Below are 25,852 nucleotides of genomic sequence, written 5' to 3' on the forward strand. Positions count from 1 at the left end.
CTGCCCCAATGAAAGGGAGCATCTGAGAGGGAGTCAGGTGTGACTTCGGCACGTTGATAATGAACCCAGCTGGTGCAGGAGGTTCGCCGTAGTCTGGAGGTGTGAGACCACTGTCTGGGGCGAAGGCGCCTTCAACAGCCAGTCATCTTGTTAGGGGAAGACAGACCCCTAACCTGTGCAGATGAGATGCAACCACCGCCATCACTTTCGTGAACACCCAAGGGGCACTGGTAAGGCCGAAAGGGAGCACGGTAAACTGAAAGTGCTCGTGACCTACCACGAATCGTAGGTAACGTCTGTGGGCAGGCAGGATGGGGATGTGGAAATAAGCGTCCTGCAAGTCCAACGCTACCATCCAGACTTCTGGGTCTAAGGCAGAAAGAACCTGAGCCAGGGTGAGCATTTTGAACTTCTCCTTCTTGAGGAAGTAGTTCAGGTCCTGAATATCTAGGTTAGGGTGCAAGCCTTTGTCCTTCTTTGGTATCAGAAAGTAGTGGGAATAACAACCACGACCTACTTCTGGCACAGGGACCCTTTCTATAGCTGCCTTGGCCAAGAGAGCCACGACATCCTGGTGGAGCAGCACCAAATGATCCTCCGAAAGGGGATGGAAGGATGGTGGCATGTGTGGTGGTGCAGATTCGAAAGGGAGGGAGTAGCCCTTCCAAATTATTTGCAAAACCCACCCGTCTGTGGTGATATGGTCCCAGTGGGGCAGGTGATGTTGGATTCTGCCACCTACTGGGCGGGAGTGAGGGGACGGACTAGGAAGGTTTGGAGGCTGCTGCGGGTGCAGGGGTGGACTGGACAGACCAAGTGGGATTCCGCGCCCCCGGACACGCATAGGATGTCCAGCGTGCATGGCCCAGTGGCTGGGTTGAGGACGTGACAGGGCACCCCTTCCGTAGCCACGAAAGGGACGTAAAGCGGACTGTGGGGGGCGCGTGGCAGCAGAAAGGCCAAGGGACCGAGCCGTAGCCCTGGACTCCTTGAACCTCTCAAAGGCCGAGTCCGCTTTGTCCTTGAAGAGATGGGTGCCATCAAAGGGCATGTCCATGAGTGACTGTTGGACATCCCCCGAAAAACCAGAAGTACGTAACCAGGTATGGCGCCTCAAGGCCCCTGTCGTAGCAACTGATCTGCCCAGAGAGTCGGTCGTATCCAGCCCACAACGGTTGGTGAACTTTGCCGCGTCTCTCCCATCTTTGACTGCTTGGGAGACGATAGCACGGGCCTCCTTCAGTATCTGTGGCAGGACTTGCGCAACCGTATCCCACAGGGAGTGGGAATAAAAGCCCAAAAGACATGTGGTGTCCAAGGACCGCAGCGAGTGGCTGGAGGAAGAAAACAACTTCTTACCAAACTGTTCCAGCCTTTTGGATTTCTTATACAGGGGTGCGGAAGAGAACGCGCCAAAGGAAGATGACGCCTGGATAACAAGACTCTCAGGTGTAGGATGTTGGGACAGGAACTTCGGGTCGTTCGGCGCAGACCGATGGCGGTGAGCGATCGTCCTGTTCACAGGAGCCCCTGTGTTGGGTTTGGACCACGTACCCAAAAGGACGTCAGTGAGGGCTTCATTAAATGGAAGAAGGGGTTCAGAAGTAGAAGCCCCAGGCTGAAGCACCTCCGTCAGGAGATTAGACCTGACTTCGACAGTAGGTAGCTCAAGGCCAAGGACCTCAGCCGCCCTACTAACCACCATACCATAGGTAGCTCCCTCCGCCGTAGCCACGATAAGGGGAGACAGCATGCCAGAGTCAGGAGAAATATCAAGACCACTGGCTTCGCCCAAGTCCTGTGCCCAGTCCATAGCAGGGTCTTCCTGGTATTCAAAAGGGTCCAGGGACCCCTCTAATTCCTCCCCATATTCGAACCCATATGAAAATGGGTCACAATCCGACCTCGGGCGAATAGGGCCCACCGAAATTGATGGCGGCGTCAGTCGACGCCGCTCCGACTCCGAGTCGTCGGGGATGAGAATGGGTGCGACGTCAATAGTGGGCACTACCGACATCAAGAGCGTCGCTAAACGACCCGGCACCGGGGAAGGTCTCGACTGTGCGACTGGCGTCGGGGCGAATCCGCGCACGGATCCGGAGGCGACCTCGGTGGCCGGGGCCAAAGCCGCCGGCGCGGAACCCGAAGGCCCCCTTAGCCAAGCCCCTTAGGCCCGAAGGCGCCGTATCGGGGTCGGCACGCCCAAAAATGAGGCGATTGGCCTCGTAAAACTCTTTGAGTTGGGCGGGGGTCGTACCGGCTCCTGGATACTCGGGGAAGCACGGAGCCGATCCAGGCGTAGGCTCCAAGGACGGAGGCCTACTTCGTTGACGCTCGTCCCGCGTAGCATCGGCTGAGCGACGGGGTGAAGTCGGAGAGCGATGGGACTTCTTTGACTTCTTCTTTTTCTTACCGTGACCTGACGATTTCGATGACGACGAGTGGTGGTGGCTCCGCGACCGATCTCAAGACCTTCCTCTCGAGCGAGATCGGGACTTACGCGGAGTCGAGTGCCGGGGCGCCATCAGCTTTAGGGACCGCTCCCTCAAAGCCTTCGGATGCATCGCCCGGCACTTGGAGCACGACTTCGGGTCGTGGTCGCGCTCGAGGCACCACAGACAGACACGATGAGGGTCCGTCACCGACATCATGCAGTGACAGTCCTCGCAGGGCTTGAACCCGGTCTTCGGGGACATCCTCGACGCATCAAGTTCACCCCCAAAAAGTCAACAAAATGGTCGAATTTGGCCACAAAATAGATGAGGGTAGCTCTCTTTCGGATCAGCGCCTGGCGCGGAAAGAAAATAACTGACATCACTGCGCGAGGGCGGCGTCTATGTACTACTCCCGACGTCATCACGGGGACCATGACGCCTACGGAGTCGACCGACATCACCTACTGACGCGCAAGGGTATTGCTCAAAGAACAAATCTCTGGATCCAGTCTGACGCTTGGGGGAAAATTCTAAGGTAAGGAATCTGCAACTAGAAGTCTCTATCAGATTCTACCTTTCTAAAAGACATTCTCAACACACAAGAAAATATATTTGATGAAATGTTGAAAAACAGTCTGCCAAAAAGAGAGCCGGGTAGCTCTTCTCCAGATCTGAACTAACTGGCACGGAAAGAAAATAACTGATGTCCAAGCACCTGGGTGGTGCCTATATAGGTGACTGCAAAATCACATCCAGGGCCAACAAGGCCAACTCGTGGAATTGAACAAAGCTACCCAACGGCACACAGGAGTACTGCTCATGCAAAGGTTTCCAGATCCAGTCTGATAACTGGGAAATTCAAAGGTACGGAATCTGCAGCTAGAAGTATGTATCAGATTTTATTCACACTGGAATGAGGATTGCCCAAATCTTTAACCATGATCAAATCACTAATAACAGCTGGCATACACTGAATCTTCTACACTTGAACATAGAGCAGCGCATCTGTGAGTGAATTATTCAAAATTAAATTACAAACATGAGTCTTATCAATAATTCTTAGGCAAATTACTAACCAGTAGCACTTAAAGTTATAACTGAGATGCAATGCTGCATTTAATACAGAAAAAAGAAAAAGAGGCTTACGTTCGGAATACTGTTGACATGCTGTGGAGCTAAATAGCTTCTGGGGTGACATCATGGCTTCCAACAGTGGAAACCACACAGCCTAAAAAAATCAGAATAAAAAACATGTATTTACTTACTATACAATTGTTTCTAAAACTGGATTTCTAGAATTCTCAACAAAATACTTTAAAAAGCAGCAAAACATATGTAAAACTTTCAAAATGTAACATGACACACTGCACAGAGAATATTTTTTATTTTACTTCAACCAATGCCCCGATTATTTTGCTGGTGGAAGCTTAGAGAACTAACATTTTCTCTTAGTTCTTTGAATTATCAATTGTTTTAGCTGATGAACAATTACTTACCATTGTAGACTTTTTTCTCATGAATGAAATAACTCAGATTGCTTGCATCAAACAATATGCACCAGACTAGATCAGGAAATTTTTTCAGTTATAGCATGTCATAGATACCGGTGGCAGTATTCCACCTGAAATGCAAAACTGTGCATCTCCAAAGGAAGAAACATTGATGGACCATATACAGCACCACTGGAGCCAGTGACAGCAGTTGTATCTATTTATCCATCACCCATAAAAAAATTAAGCAAATTGATACCGTTGTCAAAGAAACATTATACATCTAGTTACTTACCTTTGGTACCAACGTATTTGTAGAGACTATGGGCCTGATTACAACTTTGGAGGACGGTGTTAAACCGTCCCAAAAGTGACGGATATACCACCTACCGTATTCCGAGTTCCATAGGATATAATGGACTCGTAATACGGTAGGTGGTATATCCGCCACTTTTGGGACGGTTTAACACCGTCCTCCAAAGTTGTAATCAGGCCCTATGTCTAGCTGCAGATTCCTTCCTTTAGAATTATCCCCAGGCATGAGACTGGATACCCTGCACGCTAGTAGGTGGCGTTGTTCAGCTTCGTGTGGCACTGCAGCGGTCGTCCATGCTATAAGTGATGAGTGTGGTGCGTATATAGGTGCCGCCCCAGCGCACTGACGTCAGTTTCTTTTCAGGACTCTCCACGCCAGAAGCACAGAGCCACGAAGAGTACTGACCACTACTGTGTGAAAACTAGGGCACTGAAATGGGAGAACCTTGCAGGAAGCTGGCTCTCTACATGATCCACTAAAAAGAAGTACACAGGCCTACCACTGCAGCCTATATGAAAGCACCCTTTTTCACTACAGGTCACTACACCAGGTCACTGTAAGTCACCCCTATGGTAGGGCCCTCCTATCCCAGAGGGCAGGATGCAAGTACCTCTGTGTGAGGGCACCCCTGCGTGAGCAGAGGTGCCCCCACAAACTCCAGCTCCATTTTCTTGGACTTGTTTGGTATTAAACATGTCAGAATCATACCCCAATACTGTTGCTAGTATTGGAAGTATGATTCCATGCACTGTGGGGGCTACTTAGATGACCCCCAGCATTGCTCTTACCAGCCTTCTGGGGTTTTCGGGGCAGCCCAAGCTGCTGCCACCCCTCAGACTGGTTTCTGCCCTCCTGCTGCTTGATCAGCTCAAGCCCAGGAAGGCAGAACAAAGGATTTCCATTGGGAGAGGGGGGTAACACACTCTCCCTTTGGTGATAGGTGTTACATGGCTTGGGAGGGGTAGCCTCCCCAAGCCACTGATATGCTTTGAAGAGCACATTTGGTGCCGTCCTTGCATAAACCAGTCTGCACCGGTTCAAGTACCTCCAGTCCCTGCTCTGGCACCGAACTGGACAATGGAAAGGGGAGTGACCACTCCACAGTCCTTCACCAGCGCAGGGATGGTGCTCAGACCTCCTCCAGAGGATCCCTTGATTCTGCCATCTAGAATCCAAGGTGGGCAGAGGCCTATGGGAGCATATGAGTGGACAGGTCAGGCAGGTGACGTCAGAGTCCCCCCCTGATAAGTGGTCACCTGGCCCGTTGGCCAATCCCCCTTTCAGGGCTATTTAGGGTCACTTGGGTGAGTCCTCACATTCGGCTTGCAAGATTCCAGCAGGACTCCTCTGCAACCTCTTCTGTGAATTCTAGCCACTGGACCCACGTCTGGGCCCTCTAGGAACTGACAAACTGCATCCATGACTAAGACTCTGCTTGCAACATTGTTTCCACAGCTCCTTCCAGCTTCTGCAGCATTTCCCCGGCTGTGCATCCTCTGAGGACAGCAAGTCTTCAGTCCCAACGAGTAGGAGGAAAGAATCTCCCTTAAAGTGAAGGAGTCACTCCCTTGCATCTGCACGCATCAACTGCAGAGACATGCGTGGATCTTCTCTCATCCTGAGCTGTATAGATCCTCCATCACGGGTGGTGGCCTGGAGTGGTCCCCTCCGTCCTCTCTACCAGCTGTCCAACTTTGGTGAAGGTAAGCCCTTGCCTTCCCGCGCAGGACAGTACCTCCGTGCACTGCGTCTCTTGCAGCTACCAAGGCTTCTTGGCATCCCCTACAAGGGATCTGCAGGCATCGTGTAGCCCCAGCTCCCCAGACTCTTCCCTGAGATGCACAGTTCTCTGCATGCTTCTCCTGCAGTGTGGGACCCTTCTTCACTTGTGCTGCGTTGGCTCCTATGTGACTTGTGGTCTCTCGCCTCTGGGTCTCCTCTGGGGGCTGCCTTTTCTTCTGTGGACTCTCTGCCTTGCCTAGGGTCCTCACAAGGACTCTCGCTTGGGTTGAGTTCGCCTGGACCCTGCTGGTCCTGGAAGCTCCACTTTTGCTTCATTGCGACTTCTGCCTCTGCCAAGGCTTGTTGGTGGCTTTTCCACGCCACAGACAGACTGCAATCCTCCATCCGGCGTGGGACATCAACTGCATCCTCCAGGAACTCTATATCGGCTCCAGCGATGCATTGCTGACCGTCTTCGTCCTACTGTCAACCAACTCCTGCAACCACAGACGGGTGGGTAGTGGCTCCTGCCACCACTGGACACTTCTGCGACTTCCGGACTTGGTCCCCTTCTTCCACAAGTCTTCCTCTTCAGGAGTCCACCAGTGGTTTCTTGCAGTCTGGTGTGGGTGTTGCAATATCTTCTATTTGGTCCTTTTGGGTGGTTAGGGGAACATTCAGTAACTTAGGGCCAGATGTAGGTAGGTAGAAAATTGCAAGTCGCAATTTGGTATGCAGAAAGGTGTCTCAGACACCTTCTGCAACTCGCAATGGGGTCGCAAAGACCCACCTCATTAATATTAATGAGGTGGGTCGCAGTTTGCGACCCCATTGTGAGTATGGGCACTCACGGGGATGGTGGCCTGCTGGAGACAGCAGACCACCATGTCCGTGACTGCTTTTTAATAAAGCATTTTTTTTTTTTCTATCTGCAGCCCGTTTTCCTTAAAGGAAAACGAGCCGCACTTAGAAAAAAAAACGAAACCTTTTGTTTCGGTATTTTTCAGAGCAGGCAGTGGTCCATAGGACCACTGCCTGCTCTGAAAAATTATTTTTTTTCCATTCACAAAGGGGAATAGGACCCCCTTCCCGTTTGCGACTGGGTTACCATCCACTTCAAGTGGATGGTAACTGCGATTTCATTTGCAACCGCTTTCACGGTCGCAAATGAAATTGCATAGCGTTGCGAGTCGCAAATAGGAAGGGAACACCCCTTCCTATTTGCGAGTCGGAAATGCATTTTGTGAGTCGGATCCGACTCGCAAAATGCATTTCAGCATCGCGGAGAGGCTTTTGCACCTCGCAAATGGCGTTTTTTGCCGTTTGCGAGGCGCAAATCCTTTCCTTACTCCTTTCTTAATGGTTACTGGGGGGCACTGTGGTACTTACATTTTGGGTTTCCTTGTTCCCTCAAATCCCCTCTACACATTCCACTTACCTAGGTGGAGGTCCTGCATTTGCATTCCATTTTTTTAGTATATTTTTTGGGCTCCCCCTAGGGTCACTAGTGTCTATTTGCTATTGCACTGTTTTCTATCGCTTTTTATGCTTATTACTGATTACTAGTGCACATATTTGGTGTGTTTACTTACCACCTATTGGAGTAGTCACTATCTAGTGTTTTGGTACTGCATTACTGCAATAAAGAACCTTTATTTTAATAACACTGAGTGTTTTCTTTTATTTGTGTAAGTAATGTGTGACTACAGTTGTATTGCATGAGCTTTGCATGTTTCCTAGATAAGCCTGGGCTGCTCATCCACAGCTAACTCTAGAGAGCCTGGCTTCTAGACACTGCCTGCTCTACACTAATAAGGGATACCTGGACCAGGTATAAGATGTAAGTGCATGAGGTACCCACCACACACAAGGCCAGCTTCCTATATTGGTGGTGCAGCATGCGATTAGCACTTGCAATTGCCTTACCACTCTGTCACTTAGTACTTTCCACACGAAAGACCACTTACTGACTAGGGGTACACACTGTACTTAGTGTCGGGGAACTAGTCTCTTAAACCTCAGTAAGCTAGGGGTTTAGGCATAGCCCTTGCTTCAAACTTCTTTGGAGGGACTAGGAGTTAGGAACACCTACACCACCCTAACAACACAACATGTCTTCAGAGCAGATCACATCTCAGACCATGGACTATGTGGACCTGACTTTCCAAGAGTTGAGGGAGATGTGCTCAGACAGGAACCTGAAGACAGGCCGGAACCCTAACAAGAGTCTGCTTCTGGGCCTGCTCCTCTGCATGACCAGGGCCATGCTGGTAGTCAGGAGGAGGGGGAGGAAGATGCAGACTCCAGCTCCCCCCCCCCCAGTGTTAGAAAGACAGGATCTGGACATTGAGGAGTGTCAGCAGGGTACCTCAAACCCCTTAGCCTAGTTGGGAGCACCTCAGGTAGCGGGAAGGGAAGCTATACCAGTAGGCCCCACTTTGTGCCCAGAGGGTTAGTTGAGAGGGTAACCAAGAATAGGAACAGATCCACCTCTGCTCACTCTCATGCCACCTCAATTTCTGAGGGGGCACACTATTCAACTCTAAGAGAAGAGACTCTAGATAGGGAACTCAGGCAGCTGAGACTGGAGGAGGCCAAGCTGAGGCTTCAGCAGCAACAGCTAGCGCTAGATAGGGAGGCCATGGCAGTGGCGAGAGAGAGGCAGGGTTTGGGGTTAGCACCCCATGGAGACAGCAGCTTTAGTTTCAGGGAGCATGGCGTCATGGAGGACTCTTTTGACTCCACAAACCTCAACAAGGCTGTTCCCCCCTACTAGGTTGGGCATGACATATACAAGTGGTTCATTGCTCTGGAGAGGGCCGGTAAGGTACAAAGGGTCCCTCAGAGACAGTGGGCTGCTATCTTGTGACTCCCTACACTGACCAGGGAAGGGACAGACTTCTCACTATCAGGAAGGAAGATGCAGACAACTACTCAGTTTTAAAATCTGAACTCTTAGATGGGTTTGGTCTCACCACTGAACAATATAAGATCAAGTTCAGAGAGACCAGGAAAGAGTCCTCCCAGGATTGGGTGAATTTTGTTGACTGTTCTTTTAAAGCTTTGGCAGCTGGTTACATGGCAGGAAAGTCAGTGACTATCGGGGCTTATACAATCTTATCTTGAGAAAGCATATTTGAACAACTGTGTGTCTGATTTGTTGCATCAGTACTTGGTGGACTCTGATCTGACATCTCCCCAAGAATTGGGAAAGAAGGCAGACAAAAGAGTCCGCACCAGGGTTAGCAGGAAAGCTCATACAGGGTGTGACCACAAGAAAAAAGAAGCAGGTAAGTCTCAGGACAAGGGTGGGGACAAAGACAAAAGTAAGGAGTCTTCATCAGGCCCACAAACCTCTTCTGCGGTGGGTCTAAAACCTCTTCCTCCAATTTTAAAAAATCCTTGGTGCTATGTGTGCAAAACCAAAGGGTATAGGCCAGGAGATAGCTCCTTTCCTACTAAAGGCACCAAGCCAACCACTACTACCAACCCCACTTCTACTTTTAGTGCCACTAGCAATAGCAGTAGTGGTGGGACTACTAACAGTAGTCAGTTTGACAGGGTAGCTGGGCTCACTTTAGGGCCTATAGTGAAGGCTGGTTTAGTCAGAGAAACTACTGAGGCAGTGTTAGTCTCTGATGTGGGTATTGATTTTGACACCCTTACTGTCTGTCCCCTTAACATGGGTAAGTACAGGCAGCATCCTCTGATAAATGGTGTTGGGGCTGAGGCCTACAGGGACACAGGTGCCAGTGTGAATATGGTGACTGAAAAACTGGATTCCCGTGAGCAATACCTACTTGGTCACCAGTACCACGTGACTGACACCCATAACACCACAGTGTGCCACCCCATGGCAGCTGTTGATTTCAGCTTTTTTTGGGGGGTGGAGGGGGTTGTTGTTTGGTTACTGGTGCTAAGAAAGTTGTGTCCACAGACCTAACTATAGAGTGTCTGCTAGGGAACGACTTGGAGACTTCAGCTTGGGCTGAAGTGGAGTTAGAGTCCCCTTCAGGACATATGTTTGCCTTGATCAGGGCACAGCCAAAGAAACAGAGACCAGGGAAACTTGGAGCCTGGTATAATGGCCCAAGAGCTTCAAAAACCTAAGAGTAGAAAGGGTAAAATGGTGCCCCTCACTCCAACCTCCAGTGAGGATTCTACCCCAGAGGGGGAAGAACCCACTCCCTTGGTAGAACCTACACCTGAGGAACTGAAAACTGATACTAATGAGCTTTTAGGTGCAGGGGGGCCTGCCAGGGAGGAATTCAGTATGGCACAAAAGACTTGTCCCACACTGGAGGGCTTGAGACAGCAAGCTGTCATACAAGAGGGAGAGGATGTCAGTGGCACCCACAAGGTGTATTGGTAAGACAACCTCTGCAAGGGAACCCAAACCTGGTACCATCAGGAGATTAGTGGTCCCTCTGTAGTACAGAGAATTTTTGTTGACCCTTGTTGTAGAAGGCTGGCCTGGCTTATAGTGGGTACCTAGTGGTACTTACACCTTGTGCCAGGTCCATTTATACCTTATTAGAAGATTAGTAGTGTTCTAGCAGCTTAGGATGATAGAGGGAGCTATAGCAGAGCAGCCTAGGCTGAACTAGGAGACATGCAAAGCTCCTACCATACCACTTATATCATAGAGCACTATATCATAAGAATCGCAATACTCAGAGTTACTAAAAATAAAGGTACTTTATTTTAGTGACAATGTGTCAGAAATATCTAAGAGGATATACTCCCTTAGGAGGTAAGTAAAATACACAAAAATATATGCACAAACCAAAATCAGGTAAGTAAACAGTTAGAAAAGTAGTGCAAACACTGCAGAATACAATAGGATGCGATAGGCCTAGAGGCAACACAAACCATATACTAAGAAAGTGGAATGCGAACCACTTAGGGACCCCAGACCTAGTGTAGTGTGTAGAGGGTTGCTGGGAGTGTAAGAAAACACTAAGGGTGTCCAAGATACCCCACCACAAGACCCAAAAAAGTAGGAGTAAAGTTTCCCTACTTCCCCAGAAACACATTAAAGCAGTGATAGGAGATTCTACAAAGTCAACAACTGACTGCAAAGCACTGAAGACGGATTCCTGGACCTGAGGACCTGTAAAGGAAGGGGACCAGGTCCAAGAGTCACGAAAGTGTCCAGGGGGGGCCGGAGCCCACTAAGCCCCGGATGAAGGTGCAAAATGGCTGCCTCCGGGGGGAAGACCCTGAAGATTCTGCAACAACGGAAGATGCCAGGAACTTCTCCTTTGCACAGAAGATGTCCCACAGCGTGCTGGAGGATGCAGAGTTGTTTCCACGCAGAAAGACCGTAAACAAGCCTTGCTAGCTGCAAAGGTCGCAGTTGAAGAAAATGGGTGCTGTCTGGGCCCAGGAAGGACCAGGAGGTCGCCCCTTGGAGGAGGAGACAGAGGGGGCACTCAGCAGCACAGAGAGCCCACGCAGAAGCAGGCAGCACCCGCAGAAGCACTTGAACAGACGTTCAAGAAATCTGATCACGGAGGTCATCTCAACCCTACAAAGGAGGGTCCCATGAAGTCGGTGGTCAACTCAGAGAGTTTAGCAATACAGGACGGAGTGCTGGGGACCTGGGCTATGTTGTGCATGAAGGATTTCTTGCAAAAGCGCACAGAAGCCCTAGCAGCTGCAGTTCACAGGATTACTGTCTGGCGTGGGGAGGCAAGAACTTACCTCCACCAAATTTGGACAGAAGGACTACTGGACTGTCGGGGTCACTTGGATCACACTCCTGTGTTCCAGGGACCACGCTTGTCAAGATGAGAGGGCATTTCCAGAGACTGGGGGGGAGGCTACTCCTCCCCAGCCCTTAACATCTATTTCCAAAGGGAGAGGCTGTAACACCCTCTCTCAGAGAAAATTCTTTGTTCTGCCTTCCTGGGGCTGGGCTGCCCAGACCCCAGGAGGGCAGAAGCCTGTCTGTGGGTTGGCAGCAGCGGTAGCTGCAGTGAAAACCCCAGAGAGCTAGTTTGGCAGTACCCGGGGTCCATGCTGGAGCCCCGGGGATGCATGGGATTGGCGCCCCAATACCAGTTTTGACATGGTGGGACAATTCCATGATCTTAGACATGTTACATGGCCATATTCAGAGTTACCATTGTGAAGCTACATATAGGTATTGACCTCTATGTAGTGCAAGCGTGTAATGGTGTCCCCGCACTCACAAAGTCCGGGGAAATTGCCCTGAACAATGTGGGGGCACCTTAGCTAGTGCCAGGGTGCCCTCACACTTAGTAACTTTGCACCTAACCTTTATCAAGTGAGGGTTAGACATATAGGTGACTTACAAGTTACTAAAGTGCAGTGTAAAATGGCTGTGGAATAACGTGGACGTTATTGCACTCAGGCTGCAGCGGCAGTCCTGTGTAAGAATTGTCTGAGCTCCCTATGGGTGGCAAAAGAAATGCTGCAGCCCATAGGGATCTCCTGGAACCCCAATACCCTGGGTACCTAGGTACCATATACTAGGGAATTATAAGGGTGTTTCTGTGTGCCAATTAGAATTGGTAAAAATGGTCACTAGCCTGCAGTGACAATTTTTAAAGCAGAGAGAGCATAAGCACTGAGGTTCAGGTTAGCAGAGCCTCAGTGACACAGTTAGGCACCACACAGGGAACACATTCAGGCCACAAGCTATGAGCACTGGGGTCCTGGCTAGCCCCCCCTCCAACGAGGGACAATAAGGCTAACTTTGCCCAGATGAGTCTTCATTGTCTAAGTGGAAATATCTGGAGAGTCCATCTGCATTGGAGTGGGTACTCCCAGGTCTATGTTCCACTGTATAGTCCATTCCCTGTAGGGAGATGGACCACCTCAACAATTTAGGGCTCTCACCTTTCATTTGTTTAAGCCATAATAGAGGTTTGTGGTCTGTCTGAACAATAAAGTGAGTACCAAACAGGTATGGTTTCAACTTTTTCAGTGCCCAGACCACAGCAAAGGCCTCCCTCTCTATGGCAGACCAACGCTTTTCTTTGGGGTTCAACCTCCTGCTGATAAAAGCAACAGGTTGATCCTGGCCCTTAGTGTTAAGCTGCAATAGCACTACCCCCACCCCTAATTCAGAAGCATCAGTCTGGACTATGAACTTCTTATAGTAACAAGGGCTTTTTAGGACAGGTGCAGAGCACATGGCCTGTTTTAGCTCATCAAAAAGCCTTTTGACAGCTAGCTGTCCACAATACCTTTTTAGGCATCTTCTTACTAGTGAGGTCATTAAGAGGAGCTGCAATGGAGCCATAGTTCTTAATGAAACCTCCTATAGTACCCTGTGAGGCCTAAGAAGGCTCTCACCTGGGTTTGAGTTGTAGGGGGAGCACATTCCATAATGGTCTGGATATTCCCCTGCAGTGGAGCAATCTGTTCCCCAGCTACCAGGTGGCCCAGATAAACCACTTTCCCCTGCCCTATCTGGCACTTTGAAGCCTTGACCCAAGGGTAGGTCGCTCCACCAGCCCAGGCTCCTGAAACCTCCCAGCAAGTCCTGCTAAAAAACAGTAAGTACTCCCCCTGCCCAGCCCCTCGCCCTGCCCCGCGCTACTCACCTCCTCTCCTGTGCCTCTGTCTTCTGCCTTCCGCTCTCCCCTCCTACCTTTCTCCGCTCCTCCACTGTCCTTCTTCCTTTCGCTCTCTGCTCCTCTTCTGCAGCCCTCTTGCTGCGTGTTCTGCTCCTCTTCGGCCCCGCTCCTCTTCTTCACAGCGCACTCTTCCTGCTTCTTTTCTCATCTGTGGTCTTCATCTGTGTTCTTCATCTGTATTCTTCTTCTGTGTACTTCATCTGTGTACTTCATCTGTGTACTTCATCTGTGTACTTCATCTGTGTTTCTTCCTTCTCCTCTGCACCGCGACCTGCGTGTGCTTTCTTCTTTCTTCATCTGTGTTCTTCTTCTGTGTTCTTCTTCTGTGTTCTTCTTCTGTGCACTTCATCTGTGTACTTCATCTGTGTTTCTTCCTTCTCCTCTGCACTGCGACCTGCGTGTGCTTTCTTCTTTCTTCATCTGTGTTCTTCATCTGTGGTCTTCTTCTGTGGTCTTCTTCTGTGGTCTTCTTCTGTGTTCTTCTTCTGTGTTCTTCTTCTGTGTTCTTCTTCTGTGCACTTCATCTGTGTACTTCATCTGTGTTTCTTCCTTCTCCTCTGCACCGCGACCTGCGTGTGCTTTCTTCATCTGTGTTCTTCATCTGTGTTCTTCATCTGTGTTTCTTCCTTCTCCTCTGCACCGCGACCTGCGTGTGCTTTCTTCATCTGTGTTCTTCATCTGTGCTCTTCTTTCTTCCCTGCACCTCGTCCTGCGTCTTCTCTCTTCTTCTTTGGTCCTTCTTCTGTGTTCTTCATCTGTGTTCTTCGTATCCTCTGCTTCTCAGGTCTCTCCTCTTCTGCCTGACTCCTCTTCCTTGACTCTTCTCTCCTCTTCTTCTTTACCTTTCTACTAGGCTCTTCTCTCTTCACTCTTCTGTTCTTGACTCCTCACTCCTCTTCTTCTTTACCTTTCTTCTTGGCTCTTCTCTCTTCTGTTCTTCTGTTCCTGACTCTCTCTCTTCCATTCTTCTGTTCTTGACTCTTCTCTCTTCTGTTCTTCTGCTCCTGACTCTTCTCTCTGTCCTTCCTTACTCCCCTCCACCTCTGTAACCCCCCCCTCCCCTATCTTCCTATCTTTCTCCCTTACTCCCCTCCACCTTTAACCCCCCTCCCCTATCTTTTCTCCCCTCCCCTCTACCTGACCCCCCCACCCTCCGCTTTCCCGCCGCCACCTCCTGCTCGCCCCCGCCCCCCCCCGCCCCCATGCGTCGCCCCCCTCCCGCCCCCAGCTGACCCCTCCTCCCCCCTCCTCCCTCTTATGGCGGCCACTGCACAACAGAGTTAGCGACCCTTGACCCAAGGGTAGGTCGCTCCCCCTGCCGCTGCAGCTCCACCAGCCCAGGCTCCTGAAACCTCCCAGCAAGTCCTGCTAAAAAACAGTAAGTACTCCCCCCGCCCAGCCCCTCGCCCTGCCCCACGCTACTCACCTCCTCTCCTGTGCCTCTGTCTTCTGCCTTCCGCTCTCCCCTCCTACCTCTCTCCGCTCCTCCACTGTCCTTCTTCCCTTCGCTCTCTGCTCCTCTTCTGCAGCCCTCTTGCTGCGTGTTCTGCTCCTCTTCGGCCCGCTCCTCTTCCTCACCGAGCTCTCTTCCTGCTTCTTTTCTCATCTGTGTTCTTCATCTGTGTTCTTCATCTGTGTTCTTCATCTGAGTTCTTCATCTGTGTTCTTCATCTGTGTTCTTCATCTGTGTTCTTCATCTGTGTTTCTTCCTTCTCCTCTGCACCGCGACCTGCGTGTGCTTTCTTTTTTCTTCTTCTGTGTTCTTCTTCTGTGTTCTTCATCTGTGTTCTTCGTATCCTCTGCTTCTCAGGTTTCTCCTCTTCTGCCTGATTCCTCTTCCTTGACTCTTCTCTCCTCTTCTTCTTTACCTTTCTTCTTGGCTCTTCTCTCCTCTGTTCTTCTGTTCTTGACTCCTCGCTCCTCTTCTTCTTTACCTTTCTTCTTGGCTCTTCTCTCTTCTGTTCCTGACTCTTCTCTCTTCCATTCTTCTGTTCTGGACTCTTCTCTCTTCTGTTCTTCTGCTCCTGACTCTTCTCTCTGTCCTTCCTTACTCCCCTCCACCTCTGTAACCCCCCCTCCCCTATCTTCCTATCTTTCTCCCTACTGCCCTCCACCTTTAACCCCCCCTCCCCTATCTTCCTATCTTTCTCCCTTACTCCCCTCCACCTTTAACCCCCTTCCCCTATCTTTTCTCCCCTCCCCTCTACCTGACCCCCCCACCCTCCGCTTTCCCGCTGCCACCTCCTGCTCGCACCCGCCCCCCCTGCTCCCATTCGTCACCCCCCTCCCACCCCCCACCCCCAGATGACCCCTCCTCCCCCCCTCCTCCCTCTTATGGCGGCCGCTGCGCGGCCAAAGGCGCGCCAAAGGCAAGCCCGTCTGCGCCCGTCCGGGCCTGGACCGCACCCAGCGCCACGACCCATGGCCCCCAGCACTCCCAAACCCCGCAGCACCGCTACAACCCCATCAACCTCCACACCCTCAACCCGGGGCGCTCCAGCACCTGCTTCCAAGCCAACCCGAAACGTACCCACGGACCCTTCGTATGTCACACCTGCAAACTCACCTTCCACCGCGAAACCACCACGCCCGCCAGCACACACGCCAACAACCACCTCAAATGCATCCTGATCATAGCACGCTCCGTCCACAAGCACGCCGTTGAACTATAGGACCTCCTGGACTCCACCGCACCGGACGTCGCCTTCATCACTGAGACCTGGATGAACGCCTCCTCGGCCCCCGACATCGCCATAGCTATCCCCCACGGCTACAAGATTTCCAGGAGAGACCGCACCAACCAAGTAGGTAGAGGAATCGCCATCGTCTTCAAGGACTCCATCAACGTCACCACCTCCACCGAAGACACCCCCCTTGCCGCCGAACACCTGCAATTCCAGATCCACACCGACCCCAGGACCACCCTCAGAGGAACTCTCATCTACCGACCCCCTGGACAACTCGCCCTCTTCAGCGACTCTATCACTGACTTCATCTCCCCGCACGCCCTTGCCTCGCCGGACTACATCCTCCTCGGTGACCTCAACTTCCACATGGAACAGAACAACGACCCCAACACCACCGCCCTGTTCGACAACCTCGCCAACCTCGGTCTCAAGCAACTGGTGAACACCCCCACCCACATCGCCGGACACACGCTCAACCCCATCTTCTCCGCCAGCAACCACGTATCCTTCAGCCACTCTTCCGCTATACACTGGACCGACCACAGATGTGTCCACTTCACCTTCCGACGCGAGACTCGCCACCTCCGCACACAACCCATCCCACGCCGACAGTGGAACAAAATCCCAGCGGAAGAGCTTCTCTCCACTCTCAGCGACAACCAACCCACCTTCTCCACCGACCCCAATGACGCAGCCCTCAGCCTCACGCATTGGATCACCAACTGCGCAGACAACCTCGCTCCCCTCAGACGCCTTCCAAGACAGACCAACACCAAAAAACCTCTCTGGTTCACTGATACCCTCAAGGAATAAAAAAAAAACTGCTGCACCCTAGAGAAAGCCTGGCGCAAGGACCACACCGCAGATAACATGACTGCCCTCAAGAACGCTACCCACGAACACCACCAACTGATCTGCGCCGCCAAAAGAAATTCCTTCACAGACAGACTGGACAAAAACACTCACAACAGCAGAGAACTCTTCAACATCGTCAAAGAGCTCTCCAACCCTAACGCCAACGCCAACGCCATCACGCCCTCACAAGACCTCTGCAACTCCCTCGCCACCTTCTTCCATCGTAAGATCACCGACCTACACGACAGCTTCGGACACCAGACCCAGCCAACCACCACAGAACCTACAACCCCAGCCATCACCCTCAACGCCTGGACTCACATCAACACGGAAGAGACCAAAGCCACCATGAACTCCATCCACTCCGGTGCCCCCTCGGACCCCTGCCCACACTTCATCTTCAACAAAGCAGACGACATCATCGCCCCGCATCTCCAGACCATCATCAACAGCTCGTTTTCTTCTGCCACCTTCCCCGAGAGCTGGAAACACGCTGAAGTCAACGCCCTACTGAAGAAACCTACGGCGGACCCAAGCGACCTGAAAAACTTCCGCCCCATCTCGCTCCTCCCCTTCCCCGCCAAAGTCATAGAGAAGACCGTCAACAAGCAACTTACCAACTTCCTTGAAGACAACCCCTCTCAGTCCGGATTCCGAGCCAATCACAGCACAGAAACCGCCCTCATCTCAGTCACAGACGACATCAGAACCCTGATGGACAACGGAGAAACAGTCGCCCTCATCCTCCTCGACCTCTCGGCTGCCTTCGACACCGTCTGCCACCACACCCTAATAACCCGCCTCCGCTCCACCGGGATCCAAGGACAGGCCCTGGACTGGATCACCTCCTTCCTCTCCAACCGCTCCCAAAGAGTCTACCTCCCACCTTTCCGCTCAGATCCCACCGAGATCATCTGCGGCGTCCCACAAGGCTCTTCGCTCAGCCCGACTCTCTTCAATGTCTACATGAGCCCCCTCGCCAACATCGTACGCAAACACAGCATCATTATCACCTCCTACGCCGACGACACTCAGCTGATACTTTCCCTCACCAAGGACCCCACCAGCGCCAAGACCAACCTGCAAGATGGAATGAAAGACGTTGCAGATTGGATGAAACTCAGCCGTCTGAAACTGAACCCAGACAAAACGGAAGTCCTCATCCTCGGAAACACCCCGACCGCCTGGGACGACTCCTGGTGGTCCACGGCCCTTGGCACCGCACCAACCCCCTCAGACCATGCACGCAACCTCGGTTTCATCCTGGACCCACTTCTCACCATGACCAAACAAGCCAACGCCGTATCATCCTCCTGCTTCCTCACCCTCCGCATGCTCCGAAAGATCTTCCGTTGGATCCCCGCCGACACCAGAAAGACCATGACCCACGCTCTCGTCACAAGCCGTCTGGACTACGGCAACACCCTATACGCAGGAACCACCGCTTAACTCCAGAAACGTCTGCAACTAATTCAAAACGCCTCCGCCCGCCTCATCCTCAACATACCCCGCAACAGCCACATCTCCGTCCACCTGAGACACCTGCACTGGCTTCCCGTCAACAAAAGGATCACCTTCCGACTCCTCACCCACGCACACAAAGCCCTCACACACCCACCCGTCAACTTCGCTCCGCGACCTCGCTCTCGCCGCCGTCTCCCGCATCCGCCGCACCACGGCAGGTGGGAGGTCCTTCTCCTACCTGGCGGCCAAGACATGGAATTCCCTCCCCACCAACCTCAGGACCACCCAGGACCACTCCGCATTCCGGAGGCAACTCAAGACCTGGCTCTTCGAGCAGCAGTAACCCCATCCCCCTAGTGCCTTGAGACCCGCACGGGTGAGTAGCGCGCTTTATAAATGTTTATGATTTGATTTGATTTGATTTGATAGTGAGGCCTGCCTTTTGCAGGGCCTCCAAAACTTTCCATAGGTGGACCAGGTGCTATCCCAGGTGGAGGTAAAGACAGCTATAGCGTCTAGATATGCTGCACTAAAAGCTTCCAAACCTTGCTGGACTGTGTTCACCAACCACTGATAAGTGGCAGGTGCATTCTTCAAACCAAAGGGCATCACAGTGAACTGATAGTGCCCTCCAATGGTGGAAAATGCAGTTTTAGGTTTATCATCTGCTGATAATTTAATCTGCCAATACCCTGCAGTTAAATCAAAAGTGCTTGGATACTTGACAGAAGCCAGGGTATCTATTAGCTCATCTGCCCTGGGTATAGGGTGAGCATCAGTTTTGGTTACTTGATTGAGTCCTCTGTAGTCAACACAAACCCTCATTTCTCTTTTACCATCTTTACTGTGAAGGTTTGGGACAAGCACCACTGGGCTAGCCCATGGGCTTTCTTAAGGCTCAATCACTCCTAAGTCCAGCATCTCATGTACCTCTTGTTTTATGCTATCTCTGACATGGTCAGGCTGCCTATAAATCTTACTTTTGACAGGTAAACTGTCTCCAGTGTTGATTGTGTGCTCACACCAAGTAATTGTACCTGGTGTCAGTGAGAAGAGGTCAGAAAATTGGCCTAGGAGATTTATGCAGTTGTCCTTCTGCTAAGCAGTAAGGCAATCTGCAAGCACAACTCCCTCCACTAAGCCATCAGCTTCAGTGGTGGAGAAGAGATCAGGGAGAGGGTCACTCTCTTCTTCCTGTCCCTCATCAGTTGCCATGAGCAGGGTGAGATCAGCCCTTCCATAGTATAGTTTTAGGCGGTTGACATGGAGCACCCGAAGGGGACTCCTGGCAGTGCCCAGGTCTACCAAGTAGGTAACCTCACCCTTTTTCTCAACAATGAGGCGGGTCCACTCCATTTGTCCTGGAGTGCTCTTGGGGCCACAGGCTCCAATACCCACACCTTCTGTCCTGGCTGGTACTGGGTCAGGACAGCCTTCTGGCCATGCCATTGCTTTTGGAGCTCTTGGCTGGCCTGAAGGTTTTTACTGGCCTTTTTCATGTACTCAGCCATTCTGGATCTTAGGCCAAGTACATAGTCCACAATGTCTTGCTTTGGAGCTTTTAAAGGTTGTTCCCAACCCTCTTTCACAAGTGCAAAGGGACCTCTCACAGGGTGCCCAAAGAGGAGTTCAAAGGGGCTAAAGCCCACTCCTTTTTGGGGTACCTCCCTGTAAGGAAATGGCTCCCTGTTGCAGTTACCCCCCACTTTTTGCCTGATACTGATGCTGACTTGACTGAGAAGTGTTTTGGGACTCTGCTAACCAGGCCCCAGCACCAGTGTTCTTTTACCTAAAATGTACCATTGTTCCCACAATTGGCACACCCCTGGCACACAGATAAGTCCCTTGTAAAAGGTACCAGTGGTACCAAGGGCCCTGTGACCAGGGAAGGTCCCTAAGGGCTGCAGCATATGTTGTGCCACCCTAAGGGACCCCTCACAGAACACATGCACACTGCCATTGTAGATTGTGTGTGTTGGTGGGGAGAAAAAGGCAAAGTCGACATGGCATCCCCCTCAGGATGCCATGACCACAAAATACTGCCTGTGGCATAGGTAAGTCACCCCTCTAGCAGGCCTTACAGCCCTAAGGCAGGGAGCACTATACCACAGGTGAGGGCATAGCTGCATGAGCAATATGCCACTGAATGAGAGACTACAGAAAAGGGCAGAGAGGTTTAATGTGGCCTCGAGTTTGGAGAGTAAGAAAGCGGCTCGTGCAGCACGGTAAGTCCTTTCTATTCACAGTTGCTCAAACAAGTGCAACATGAGTGGTAAAATGCAAAATGAAACCTTTATGTAAAATAAAAAGTACGAAACAATTCCAAGTGATATCAAGTCGTGTGAGAGACCAGCTTCCTAAGTTCTCTAGAATTGTAGCACATTTCCCCAAAAGCTTTCCCAAAATGAGTCACTGCATTACATTTTTAGGTTGAGTATAAGGGTACGACCTCTTGTATACTTTTAAGTATACTTCTTCCTGTGGCTTCTAGCTATTTCATTTGTTAATTTGTGTTGTTGCTTGCAAGTGGTCAGTTATGCCTCTTTGTTCCTCCTTCTGCGTGGGAGCAGGGACCAACTACTGTACAATTACACTCTGTCCCGTTTATCTGGTCTGTAGGGGACTTTTTTTTTTTATTTTCTTTCCTGCTCCTGTCCAGGGAAGCGTCCCTTTTCGTTTGCAGAGCATTCTTCCTCTGAGCTTAGCTGTAAACAAGGCAAAAAATCATGCGGTTATCTTGGTCACATTTGGTCTCTGTGGGCTCTCTGCACCCTCTGTCAGCTGCCTGGCTCCTGCCCTTTCTTGGCTTGAATTTTGTTTAAAAAGTGTGCCTGCTTGTGTACTGAAAGCAAGGGCAGAGAAAACTTGTAATTGCTTATAGCCTAGGCACCCAGCTGTACCAGGGCTCTGCAATCCTTAGTGACGTTACCAACCTCTGCTTTATATTGGGATCCCACTCGCAGCTCTATCAGTGCACCGCATTTCACACACTCCAAGCGCTCAGCTATGTCGGTGCCAGGAACCCCACACACGCTGTCTGCCAGAGCACTTCAGTTCTTGCAGTCAGTGTACACTGCTGCTCCAGTACTGGGACCTTGGGCGCAGCTCCATCAGTGCACCTCAGTTCTACCTTAACGAGGTCACTTCCTTTCCTATACCGGGACCCTGCTCACATAAAGTTCCATTACAGCAGCTCAGTTCTAATATTCGGTCCCACTGCCATGCCAATACTGGACACAAAAGAGCAAAACGCAGCTCAACCAGTGCACCTCAAGTCTAACATCCAGCGCCACTGTTGATGGGAATCACCACAGGTCCGCCAGAATACATCAATTCTAACATTCAGTGCACATTTCTTCACAGTACTAAGGCTCTCACACACGCCCTTTAGGACTCCTAGCTTCTGTGGTTCGGAGGCAATGCGACTCCCATACTGGGCCAAACTCACAGTTCCATTAGGGCACCTCCAGGCTAACAGTTGGCAACACTGGCACGCCAGTACTAGGTCCCACACATAGGTCCATTAACATACCTCACTTCTGACCTTGTGTGCCCATTACTATTTCAGTACTCCGGCCCACTTACAACTCTGTCAGTGCTCCTCAACCCTAATCTGCAACTCACCATTATTCCAGTACCAGGAATTACACGGTGCTCTGTTTCTCATTCCTCACCCGCTGCTTTGTTATTCCAGCACTGGGCCAGGACACAGCTCTACCCCAATCCTGATCTGAATCACCCCAATATTGCTGTATTGGGGTTCACATACAACTCTGCTAATGCACCTCCTTCTGTTCTGCAGTGCACCCTGCTGTTCCACACTCTGACTTCTGTTTGAGGACGTGGGGAGACAAATCTATTCTTAGCTGCCATCTTTATTTGGGAGGATCTGTTTCACCCATCTCACTCAGTTCTTTCCTTTACTCTGTTTACTCTCAATGTTTTCTTTCTCTTCCACTTTTGTCTTTCCAGCTCTTAACCCCTTCCCCGCCATGGACGTAGTGGTTACGTCCAGTGGCGTGGCGCTGAGGCACCACGGACGTAACCACTACGTCCTGGTATAGGCCCTCTGGGGAAGCGCTGGTGCTTCCCCCGATGGCCTCCCCCCCACTCCCTCCAGGGCAGGGCTGGAAGGGGAATCGCTTCTCCTTCCACCCATGACCCCCCACCCCCGGACTCCTCAGCACGCAGACGCGTGTGCCTTCATCAGAGGCCACCTCCCATCGCGCTGGAAGCATGAGAAATACTCAGCACTTCCACTCTGGAGGAGGGGGCAGGCAAAGGCATGAAAGGAAAGGAAAGGCCTTTCCTTTCATGTCTCTGCAAGCATTTCTGCTGCAGATCGCGATGCGATCGGGCAGCAGAAATGCCCATTAGACACCAGGGAATTTTTTGTTTTGATAATTACTCATAAGGGGAGCGGCCCCTTGGGCAAGGGCCGCTCCCAAGGGGGCCAAATTATTTTTAAACCGTTTCTGAAACCCCCCTAGACACCAGGGATAATTTTATATAAATATATATGTGTGGGGAGCGACCCCCTAAGGCAAGGGTCGCTCCCCTGTGGGGCAAATCGTATTTAGGCCATTTCTGCCCCCCAGGGGGGCAGAAACCACTAGACACCAGGTATTTTTTTTTTTTTACATACTTGCCCATAAGAGGAGCGGCCTTAGGCAAGGGCCGCTCCCCGGGGGGAGAAATATTTTTAGCCCTTTTCTGCCCCCCCCCCACGGGGCAGATTGGCCTATTATAATTAGGCCTATCTGCCCCCAGAGTTGGCAGAAACCCCTAGACACCAAGGATGTGTTTTTGTTTGTTTACTTTTGTTTTTTTAAATACGGGGAGCTACCCTTTAGGCAATGGTCCATCACCTGGGGGGCAAATTGTATTTAGGCCATTTCTGCCCCCCAGGGGGCCAGAAACCACTAGACACCAGGGATTTTTTTTTTTTTTACATACTTGCGCATAAGAGGAGCGGCCCCTTAGGCAAGGGCCGCTCCCCGGGGGGAGAAATATTTTTAGGCCTTTTCTGCCCCCCTCCCCACGGGGCAGATTCGCCTATTATAATTAGGCCGATCTGCCCCCAGAGTTGGCAGAAACCCCTAGACACCAAGGATGTGTTTTTGTTTGTTTACTTTTGTTTTTTTATATATGGGGAGCTACCCTTTAGGCAAGGGTCCATCACCTGGGGGGCAAATTGTATTTATGCCATTTCTGCCAGATCAGCCTATTTTTGTTAGGCCAATATGCCCCCAAGGAGGGCAGAAACCACTAGACACCAGAGATTTTTATTTTTTTGCTTCAAATTCACTCAAGGGGAGCAGCCCCTTAAGCAAGGGTCGTTCATCTGGGGGGCAAATATATTTTAGGCCATTTCTGCCTCCCTTGGGGGCAGATCGGCCTATTTTTATTAGGATGATCTGCCCCCAAGGGGGCCAGAAATCATTAGACACGGGGATTTTTTTTTTGTGCCAATTTCACACAAGGGGAGCGGCCCCTTAGACATGGGTCGCTTCCCTGGGGGGACGGAATTTATTTTAGGCCATTTCTATTAGGCTGATTGGCAGGGGGAGGGGGGCTAAAACCACTTAGGCACCAGGGATTGGTGTGTGTGTGTATATATGTGTGTTTTGTTTGGGGGGGGCAACCCCTTGGCCAAGGGTCGCTCCCCATGGGGGCACATTACTGTTTCCCATATCCGCCCCCCCTTGGGGGCAGATCGTCCTATTTTTGGAAGGCCCACCTGCCCCCAAGATGGGCAAAAAGCCCACCAAAGACCAGGGAAGATTTTTTCAAAATAAGAGGGTGGGGGTGTGGCCACCCCGAGTAAACAGGGCCAAAGTTGTTTTGCCCACCAGGGTGGGGGGGGGGGGGGGGGTGTCAGAAAGTCTACTAATGCCAGGGAATAAAAAAAAATTGTGGGCTGATGGCTACAAACCAGTAAGGGGGTAACAGTCTTTCAGCTCTCCCCCTGCACACAAAAACATCTTATCCCACGACAAGCAAGAGGACATTTGATTGTTTTGGTTGTACATTTGGGCTCTGAGAACTTGGCTAACTCTCAGAATCGTCCCACTTGGAATGGTGAGGGCTGCACCTTTTGGACTTTGGACTTTTGGACTTTGGGACGCTGCCATGTAGAAAAATCCACAAGACCTAGAAACATCAGAAAACTAAACATTTGGGTGATTCAAAGATGGTGTGCTTCACAAACAAATTGGCAACTCAAAACACAACCAAGGCAGACATATTGGACTCCTATTTAAAACAGAAGAAAACCATCAGCACCAACCCCTTTCCTAAAATACCCTCTAAGAATAAACCAACCCAACCTCTACAGTCCTTCAAACAAATATCCCAAGGTGAATTTATGGATTTGGTCAAAGCAAGCAGACCTTCCGGTTGACCCTTGCCCAATATAAATCTTCCAGAACATTCTTCTATCTACTTCTGCTGCCACACCTGTAAGAAGAATCATCAACAACTCTTTAACTTCAGGAACTTTTCCTGTAGACCTGAAAAAGGCATACATACGACCGTTATTAAAGAAAACAAACCTAGACCCGCAAGACCCCAACAACTACAGACCAATCACAAATGGACCTTTCCTGGGCAAATTGATAGAAAGGGCAGCATTCGCCCAGATGTCACAATTCATTGAAGACAATTCTATACTTTCAGACTTCCAAACTGGGTTCCGCCCAGGAAGAAGCACTGAATCGGCACTCATAGCAATCTGGGATGATCTTAAAAACACAGTCGACCACAATGGAGTTGCTGCACTACTTCTCTTGGACCTCTCGGCTGCCTTTGATACGGTTGACCATGACACCCTAATTCAAAGATTCCACGAAGCCGGCATATAAAGGATTGCTTTCGACTGGATTACTTCCTATCTTCAAAAAAGATCTAGTATCATCCACTCGACCCCCTTCTCATCCGAACCCTACGTAACAAAAGCAGGGGTCCCCCAAGGATCAATCATCTCACCTTTGCTTTTCAACATCTACATGATATCTTTACAAGAACAGACCAATGAATTCCATCTCACATGCTACAACTATGCAGATGACACACAAATATTACTTAAATTAGAATGCCCCAAAAACATTGAAAACTCACAAATCTTCAGTTGCCTCAGAGCCGTTGATCAGTGGATGACCTGGAGCCATCTCAAACTAAATACCTCCATAACAGAAATACTCATATGTGGTGACTGGAAAAGTTATGACCCTCTGTGCGTCTGGCCTGACGATCTCGGACCACCTCCTCAATT

General features: G+C 50.8%; 1 protein-coding gene across 3 annotated transcripts in view; it reads right to left on the bottom strand.

Annotated features, from left to right (window-relative positions):
- Positions 1-25,852, bottom strand: part of VPS8 (VPS8 subunit of CORVET complex) — a 1,496,959-nt gene that overhangs the window by 385,737 nt on the left and 1,085,370 nt on the right. For all 3 annotated transcript variants that reach the window (XM_069225817.1, XM_069225815.1, XM_069225816.1), the window contains exon 39: positions 3,582-3,663. In XM_069225817.1, coding sequence (XP_069081918.1) covers positions 3,582-3,663 — 82 coding nt within the window. The remainder of the gene's footprint in view (positions 1-3,581; positions 3,664-25,852) is intronic.

This window comes from Pleurodeles waltl, chromosome 3_1 (assembly GCF_031143425.1).
Source record: "Pleurodeles waltl isolate 20211129_DDA chromosome 3_1, aPleWal1.hap1.20221129, whole genome shotgun sequence".
Classification (NCBI taxonomy): Eukaryota; Metazoa; Chordata; class Amphibia; order Caudata; family Salamandridae; genus Pleurodeles; species Pleurodeles waltl.